General features: G+C 39.0%; 1 protein-coding gene across 1 annotated transcript in view; it reads left to right on the top strand.

Annotated features, from left to right (window-relative positions):
• fam135b (family with sequence similarity 135 member B) overlaps positions 1 to 9,790 on the top strand; it is a 59,614-nt gene that overhangs the window by 18,432 nt on the left and 31,392 nt on the right. Inside the window, exon 3 of the mRNA XM_034891404.1 lies at positions 1,479 to 1,558. Coding sequence (XP_034747295.1) covers positions 1,479 to 1,558 — 80 coding nt within the window. The remainder of the gene's footprint in view (positions 1 to 1,478; positions 1,559 to 9,790) is intronic.

The following is a 9,790-nucleotide window of genomic DNA, read 5'->3' as shown; positions in this document are numbered from 1 at the left end:
TTGGTTTTGATCCGGGTCCGGACAGTACGGCTGCTGGGTCCGGATCCGGACCACGGTCCGCCTATTAGTGACCTCTGCAGTATACTTTACAGCCTTTGAATAGATGTACATTATGTCTTTTTCATTATTAATAACCAAGTGCTGTAATCCTTTAATTATTTAGCTACATTTGTACAATTCATGGATTTATATTTTGTCAAACATGGCATGGGGGCGACTGTGGCTCAGTGGTACAGCGGTTGTCTGCCAATCGGAAGGCTGGTGGTTCAGTCAACCTCCCATGTCAAAGTGTCCTTGAGCAAGACACTGAACCTGATGAGCAGGTGGCACCTTGGACGGCAGCCTCGGCCACAGAGTATGAATGTGTGTGAATGGTGGATGGTTCCTGTACTGTGTAAAATCGGTGTGATTAGTCGTTAAAGACTAGAAAAGCAAAATGTAATGTACAGTCCATTTACATTTACATTACATTGTTAACTTCTCATCCATGCCATAGAGAACTTGTGAAGCTTAAAGGTGCTGTAAGCGATGCAATATTGAGAAAATCAAATATCAACATATTTTTGACCAAATAACTTGGTATTGATACTGCAACGATATTGTAGTGTTGACTATCGGTGCTTTCACAAAATATTCACACAATGAGATTTTTGATAAATAATCATCAGTAACGTGGATATAATGACTGAGTGGGTAAAGGCAAATAATAGAACCGTTACAACAGTCTGGTGAGTTCAGAAAAGGACATCACTTTACTGTGATGCAGCCTTTAAAACCAGGAAAAAACACCACGTGTTCCATATTACAATATCCAAAATCTACGACAATATCTGGGATGGGAGAAAAACCTGCTCTGGTATATCGGCATTTCCTTAAACCAATCCCAGTCGTCTTGGGTGGCGCTTAGCAGAGTAATGCTTCTTCTGCAAAACAGCTTCAGCTAGGAACCTGTTTTGGTGGAACATGTGAATGTTCAAAAGTTGTTTTAGTTGTTTGACAGAAAACTCAGATTGGACAGATATTCTAGCTAGCTGAATGGATTTACCCTGCAGAGATCTGAGGAGCAGGTAAGCATAGTCCTCAGAAATCCACCGGAGGTTAGAACGCCAATACAGAGAAAGCGGAAGGTAACGGACATTACTAATAAAACCAAACTTATAAAAATAATGCATAAAAAAACACCAGCATGACTAGAACTACCTGAAATGACAGAAACCATCTCTGGTAAAAAAAAAAAAAATACTGGATATGATTTTTCCAGTTTAGTCCATGTCCCATCTGCTAACATGGATGGGGTGGGATAGGGTGCACCTTTACTGTTGGTGCATCTACCCCTGATGGTGAACACCATCATGTACCTTTTTTCTATTCACATCATTTATTTTCTTGATATGCCCAGGCCATTTGGAGACATCAGTATGTATATTTATTTAGTGCAGATTTAAGTGTGACTGGTATGTTTGTGTCCTCTCCGCCAGGTTCTACCAGGTCCGAGCAGGGTTAAAGGTCTCGCCTCGAGTGCCCCACCGGTTGATAGCGACAACACAAGGCAATGCAGGTATTGTAAGGGGAAGTGGAGTTTACACCACACACACGCTCCAACATTATATTTTTAGGCATCACATGGACTTTACCAGTCAGACAACATTATCCTCATCCTCGTCTGCAGATAAGCTCCCTATTTGCTATATTTCTTCTCTGTAATTGCACATTTGCTGAACCCATGGACTGATACATAAATTCTGCAAAATGCGAATTTTTTAAAACCATGTATTAAGACTTAAGATTTTTTAACCCTCATGTTGTCCTCGGGTTGAAATGACCTGTTTTTCTATATCAATGTTCTTTTTAACTACCCAAAATAACATTATCAATTCCACACAACGCTCTTTGGGGTGATTTTGATGGTTAATTTTGGGGGGTCTTATTACATTTTATAGCATCTGAAAAAGAAAATTGAAGTGCTTTTGAATTAGTATTGAGTAAAAGTTGACATATTCCAGTCTGTAATTATCCATCAACATTCTTTCCTTTAATTCTTGTCTAAATAATTCCTTATTTCTGCTTTTCTAACTCAAACATGAGGTATAATTTTCTATAAATGAGGTTTATTGACCATAAATTCCAAAAATAACTTTTAACTAGAGTTGATAAGTTAGTGTTACGTAGTGTTAAACGTCAAAAAAGTGACGAGCATTCAACAAAGGACAAAAATGTAAGAAAAACATTGATAAAAAGTCGCAACAAAATTGTTGATTTGTAAAATTGACGGGAAGACAACACGAGGGTTAAAGGTGTTTACGGGCCAGAACTGATATTCAATCAAATTAAAAAATTTTCTCTTTGTAATAATTCAGCTTTGCTTTGTGGTCATTTTGGGGTTTTGTGTCTCTTTGTAAAGCTTTTTCTATCTCTTTGTGGTCATGTCTCTTTGTAGTCGTGATGCACATCTTTTTGTAGTCATTTTGCGTTGCTTTGGGGTCATTTTTCGATATATTTGTATTCATTTTGTGGTCTTTATTGTGTCTGACATTTGTAGTTGTTTTGCATCTTTGTAGTGATGTGTAATTTTGCCGTCATTTTGTGGTCATTTTGTTTGTATTTCTTTCTCTTGATAGACATTTTGTGTCTCTTTTATTTTTCTTTGGTCTCTGTGTGCTCATTTTGGATTGTACAGGACCCCCTGACCACTTGGGCCCCTGGGCAAAGTCCCAGGGGCCCAAACAGTAATCCATCCATGTGTTCAGTTACGTAGCCTACATGTAATAAAGAAGGACAAATTCAAGGATATGTATCAGACACTGTGTATAACACTTTAAAATACAGCAGTTTAAATACATTTAAATCTGACCAGATAAAATCTACAGCTGTTGTTTTTTTTCAGAGATATTTCTAGGGTGGTGAAAGAAAATTTGAAAGCAGAAACGTACAATCAAATATACTCCTCCTACTACTACTTCTAGTAATACATCCTGCTACTGTATTTTGACTCAAATAAAAATTAAATTAAAAACTTATCCAACACTAATAAAACTGACTGGCCAACAGTTGATTTAATCAAAGTCATCCTTGGTCTTAAATATTGACAAAGGATGATAAGAGCTTGACCTTGACTATCAGTCTGTACAGTTAGCTTTACATCCACAGTGGTCCGTGTCCAAATGGAACTGAGTGGGACACACACAATCGTTTTTGTGGTAAAGTACATGGTACTGTAGTGCAAGAAGTGCTCTTATTCTGTGCCTTTCCTGGAACTTCATCACGCGGATGTGGAATATGAACATGCTCTACAATCTTCTTTAGATTATAGTCGTCTACCAGATTTGTTTCTGTATTTCTGACCTATTTTCTGAAAAGACCTTCAATCAGTGACATGACACAGCCTTTTCTTAAAGCAATCTGCAGATCTGGAGACAGAGGTGCAATGGATTTCGCTTGGAATGGACCCCAATCTTATATTTTTATTGGGAGTAAAAGCCCTAGCATGAAAATAACCAAGTAGGTTGTTGTTTTAACAATTAACTGTGCATAGTTAGTTGATATATTGGTGTGTTCCTACCATTGTCCCAGCTTTCATCAGGTATGCACCAGAGAAAGAGCGTGGCGTGTGGGGATTTAAAGGCTTTACCTTGTCTCAGAGATTTAAGGAGTCTTTGGGTTAAAGACTGCCTGACGATCTCTGCAGAAAATCTTGCTTCTGATTCAAAAACCAAATGGTGGCAAGACGTTTCAACTTCTTTTGAAAGTAAATCGATGTCCATTTTCAAACCTAGTGTCATTTTCTTGATACATATTGATCTTAATTTGTTCTATGCTGTCTTGAAATATTTGCCATTTGTTATACTTAGAGAAGTCCATTGGAGGAAGATTTTTCCTCTTGTCCTTTAATGAGGGATTTAAGACTTGAGAAGGGGACAGAGCAGACTTAAAGCTGAATGCTTTTGCAGTGCACCATACATCTAGCTTTGCTCTGCTCTGGTATGTACTTCTGTACAATTTTTTAATTTTCCTTCAGTCTCTGTACAAATGTAACGTAGGAGAGCCTATTAGGGCCAGGCTACCATAGACCACAATAGAACAGCGTATGTCTTAAAATTCCTTCCTTCAGAGACAACTATGCTCATTTGTGGCCATAACATTTACATTTTATAATTTTCACTTCTAAAAAGGTCCTTTTGTCAAAGGTTTGTTTCTTAAATAAATACAACGCTGTAGATAACCAGCAACAAAATATGCAACCGACGAGGTAAACAGGAATAAAAACAGCACTTTGCTTCAGGCTCGGTGCTTTTCTACATCCATTAATTCCTGAATACAATAACTTGCAGATGGTTTCTATTATAAAAGATATCTCGCGTCGTGTCCTCTTTTGTAATTATAGGTTGTGACACAGTATTTCTGAACCTACCCAATTGTAAAATCTGGATCTCTGGCAAAGCAGAAAGCTGTTTTACTGGCAATACTGATTCACAGTAATAATGGCTATTTTTAGCTTGTCATGACTGGAGCGCTGTGTGTGTGTGTGAGTGTGTGTGTGTGTGTGTGGGTGTGTGTATGTCTGATTTAGATGTACTTGTTAGGATCAATTCCTGACCGTGCAGCCCACTATCCTTGTAAGGACATTTTGGAGTGTGAGGACATTTGGGTCCCACATATAATTTCAGGCTCAGTTTCAGGTTATATTAAGGCTTAGTTTTAGGCATGTAAAAGGTCTGGTTAAACCACAGATACATTCAAGGATGGGGGGGGAACACTCTGGTTGTTTGCGTTTCTTTAAAGTGCACACATTCAAGTTCTTAATTGAATTTATGTCAAAAGAGCATTATATGGTTACATTTTTCAAAAAACACCATATTTGTGTTGTACTGGACATTGCTGCAGCTCCTCTTTTCACCCTGTGTCTTGAGCTCTTGGTTTTAGCTACGAAGTGAGACATCACACTTCCGTCCCATCTTTGTTGGGAGTTGCACATGCTCAGTACCTAGGTAAGGACTACTAGCCAGTCAGAAGCGAAGTATGAGGGCGTGCCATGCTAGCAGATAGGTGAGCTTTATAGCGTGTGTTACTACAGTAGAGCTGTTTGGAGAAGTGTTTTCTGTTGCAGACTTCTGGCTTTTTCACTTTGTAAATCTATTATGTGCACAAAAAAGATATAATTAAAAAAACCAACAAGAATAATATAAGCACTTTCAACCAATCACAATCATCTTGGGCGGCGCTAAGCTCTGGATGAAGCGATGGTGCTCATCAAAATAGTCTTGGGAAGAAACTTGTTTTGGTGGAAGATTTGTACCCCGTAAAAAAAGAAAAACACTACATACAATATGAAATGAAGCTAACTGTTCACACAAAACAGTAACGTGAGCTATTTGATGACGTAATTTTGATTGATTTATCCAGAAACATAGTGGCCTTCATTTATGAAACGTGCAAACCGTTTACGCCGATTCCTACGCAAAGCCCGGCATTTATCAATTTTAACGTGAGCGTAGGCTGCGATAAAATATCACGTCTGGTTTGAACTATTAGATGCATATGTCAAGGATGTATAAATTAAACAAACTTCAGTTGGTGTCCGATTTACTACGGCAACAATGTTGACCGCATCAGTGATCCCTTTTCTAATCCGCATTCTTTCAACAGCCTTCAATAAGACACACGTTACTGCAAATGAACTTGAGATGTCAGGGTGTCAATCTCCGCCTCTGAAAAGCCGGATTACGTCTGGCCATGTGGTAAATGGTAGGGCCGAGGCCTCAGAACCGAAAGTAAATTAGGCGTGATATTTAACTTCCGATCGTTTTCAGCCGCTGCATTTTTCATCGTACGACCATTCTTACGCTCTGATTGGTGTGATACGAACATTTCATGAATCCCACGTGAGGATTCTGCGCTTATATCTGCACTGGTTTCTACGGTAGGTTGATAAATAAGGGCCAGTGAGAAGAACACCAGTAGAGAACACTATTTTCCTTTACGACATTGGATGGAGACAAATCCTGAAGAGTCAAAAATATTAATAGATTGCAATGGAAATGATAACAATAGCAGGCCTTGCTCTCATTAGTCTATTTTTAGGAGTTGAATCCTGCAGGTGCATATTTGTCAGGTGAGGAAAGAAAAGAGAGAGCAAAGTCCAGCTGGTGGTAAGCTTCAGTTAAACTGATTATTCTACATGCTTTAATAGAGTAACATAACAGTCTAATCTAGTCATTAATTTTAGCTCATTCTTGGAATTATTCGGCCTGATGTCAAGGAAACTGACCTTGAATGATTCAGCACAAGTAAATATCCAGTATGAAAAGATATAATTGAAATTCTCTTCAGCTAAACACCACTTGAGTAATTCAGTATTTTGTGAAATACACTTATTTGCTTTCTTCCGATGTATCAGGCAGTTTATTTCTGGGTAAAGGCAACAACAAAACACTGCACACTGCATGCCGAGCACCAAACAGTACAAACACAGTTAGCATCGAGCTGGTGAACTTAGAGGAGCATTTAGCTGCTAAAGAGACAGCTATTACTCCCAGGAGTTGGTGTAGACCAAAATAGAGGTAATAGGAGAGTGAAAATAGGACTCATCAGGTGGCCAGAAACCATTGTTGTATTTGAGTCACCAACTGTGAGTCCATGTCAAGTCTCAAATGCCCCGTGTCTCGCAGTCCCAATCAAAGTCCACAAAGGAGAGTCCAAGTTGAGTCACAGTCAAGTAACAAGTCCCGAGAATAGAGACTCGAGTCACACTCGAGGAACAATCCAGGACTCGAGTACTCCAGTAGTCAGAAATTTCATCCAACTTCCGAGTTTGATTGCGTAACTCTTCGAGTCCAAGTCCAAGTCCGAGTCATCAGTGGGCGAGTCCATGTCGAATCAGAAACCATCAGTGCCATGACATGACTCCAAAAAAATGAAAATGTTGCCTCATGTCCTAGATGTGTAGACGGGAACAGTTTAACAAAAAAGATCAACATAAAGGTGATCATATTTTAATAGTTGTTGTTAAGTTATGTTCGCAGCTTGTTTTTGCTGCCGGACAATTAGTGAATGAAGGTTTTGGTTCAAACTGAAAACAGGATGCATTCAGCCAAGCATAGCATAAAGCCTCGAAAAAGGGGGGAGGGAAACAAAAAACCTACCTCCCATCTTTATATGGCAAAAAATTTTTGAAAGCTGTTTAATCTAAAGGGCTGTATACAACATACCAAGTATTAATATATCAGCAAAACAGGACCTCAAGATATAGTGGAGTTATTGTGTTCTGAGCAGAGAATGAATTTATACTCCCTGTGTGTGTTTCACAAACTTTTCTTCTCTATTCTTTTGGTAGTTGGGCCGGCTGCGCATGCATTTTAGAGCAAATGCTAACTTAAAATGCTACTGATAGCCATGTGTAGGCAATCCCTGCCCAGACCCTTATTGTTGTTTACAGCCCCTTTACGCCAGTGTATGTCTTTTGTTCAAACCTTACATGAACAATTGAAATTGTGTTACATTTTTTATGGTGTTACACTCTGTAACTACAACAGTCAGGTGAAGTGACGGTGTAAAAAAATGCATCTTAAATAAGTCAGCTTTAGAGGTGTTGGTAGGTATATTTTTCCCCCGTTGGACAGGAGAAACCTAGCTGTTTTGCACTGCTTGCAGTCTTTATGCTAAACTAAGCAGAGCTAGATTTTAATTAATCTCACACATGGAAGGAAGGCAAATGAGCGTTTCAAAAATTTTTAAACGCTTCTTAAAGATTTACGCCTGTCAACCTAACGTAAGGTAAATCGCATCTTAATTAGATTCACCCTCCAATGCATTCCTGCGTGCAAATAAGATCTGTCTGGAGTCCTCTAGTCTGTACCATGCATGTGATTCAAGCCGATATTTAACCGTTGTCAAGTCTATAAACAAAGTTGCATACTCAAAAGCTGTTCTACAGCAATGCAGGCTGCTGTATATGTAATCCATTGACTGCAATCCATCAAATTCATATTGTAATTGGAAGGCTGCCGCCCTCCCATCCCTTTGCAGCTCCTTTCCCAAGGTCATGTATTAAGCCTGTACACCTGCCAGGCAGAATCCTGAGAATAAATGCACCAGCCAGCTCTCTACCCAGCCAGCAGGACAAAATATATTCATCATACACATACGCAGGAATTAATCCCTTACTGTGTTCTCTGTGAAAGTGTAGGCTTGACATTTCAATTGTCTGAGCCCCTCAGACAATGTGAGAAGGACTGTGTCAGACACTCAACTGAAGCATTTAATGACTGTGATTAGAGCTATGTCTATATATACAGTATGAGAGAGATATATCGACGTTGTTATGGGCCAATATTAGGCATTTCCCGAACTATCAGAATCGGCAATTATAATGCCCAAATAAAGAAAAAATATAAAATATTGTATATTGACAAATAAATGATTCTGTTAAATGAATTTAAAAAAAATAAAAAAAACGGACGGTCAACCATGTTACTAGAATTGGTGTTGCATAGTTTGTCCACCAGAGAGCGATCAACAACGTCCCTGTTGGAAACACTGTTGTTGTGCTACTGTTCAAAGGACTTTAAGTTTCATATCTTAAGTTTGTATTTTTATACATTTTATTCATCAGAACTTTAATATATTTTGATGTTCCTCTGTTCTGTTGTGACAATAAAACACATTCTTAACATATTACTTCAGTGAGAACTCATAAATAACAAAAAATAACTGGATTATAACTGGACTACAAACAACAAATTTATGGATTTAAAAACATTAGGGCTGGGCAAGTTATTGTGTTAAACGCGTTGACAAATTAATTAACGCCTAAAAAATGTTTATCGCGCGTAAACACAGTTTTCATTATTTCTTTATTATTGTAAAAGTTTGTTGCTCACAGGCTTTGCAAATACTGCAAAGTTGAATTTTCTTATCACCGGAGTACTTCCAGTCTGAAATATCACCTTGACAGTTGATACCAGCGAATCATTCAACGAAACACACAGTGGTGCGAGGCTTCGGCAGACTACGTTAGATGCAGCGTGTGGGTAAGTAGAGGTAAACAAAGGCAAGAGACGCTAACAAATGCCATAGCGACATGGATAGCTACAGACTGCAGGCCAAGTAGGGTTGTGGAGGACATCGGTCTGAGAATAACAACGACGACGGCAGGTATGAGATTCCCTCAACACGCAACATCACAAGAATACACAAGTTGTATGAAAAGAAGAGGATTGCAAAAGCAACAACGCAACAACTTGAACTCGCTGTTGCTCTAACTAGAGACTACTGGACTCACTGGGGACTACTGGACTCACTGGGGACTATACTGGACTCACTGGGAAACCAGAATTATCTCAGAGTTACAGTGCCTTATATTGATGAAAAGTGGGCGCTGCATTCACATGCTCTGACTGTAATGAAAACAGAGGAGAGACATTATGCTAAAACATGCGCGGGACACTTTATTAAAGTTGCACAGCAGTGGAATGTGTCAAATAAAGTCCCCGCAGTTAGGACAGATAGTACGAATAGATACGAAATCTGATCGCTGCTTCGAGCCTTCTGCCTTCTGATCATGTCCCCTGCTTTGCGCACGGTCTCCAGCGTTCTGTCACAGTGTCTCTACTTAACAGTGCGTTTGACCATGTCCTTGGTAAGTGCAGAAAAGTTGTGGGGCAAGTGCTGCAGAGTTAGAGCAACAACAGATGAACGTGTACATAAAAAGGAGTAGCTTATGCAACACGTTCCAACCAGATGGAATTCATCTCTGGACATGATAAATACATTATGTTTAAGTTGAGATGTACAC

Source organism: Etheostoma cragini, chromosome 14, assembly GCF_013103735.1.
Source record: "Etheostoma cragini isolate CJK2018 chromosome 14, CSU_Ecrag_1.0, whole genome shotgun sequence".
NCBI classification, from domain to species: Eukaryota; Metazoa; Chordata; class Actinopteri; order Perciformes; family Percidae; genus Etheostoma; species Etheostoma cragini.
The sequence above is the reverse complement of the archived record's forward strand: the minus strand, read 5'-3'. Positions and strand labels throughout refer to the sequence as shown.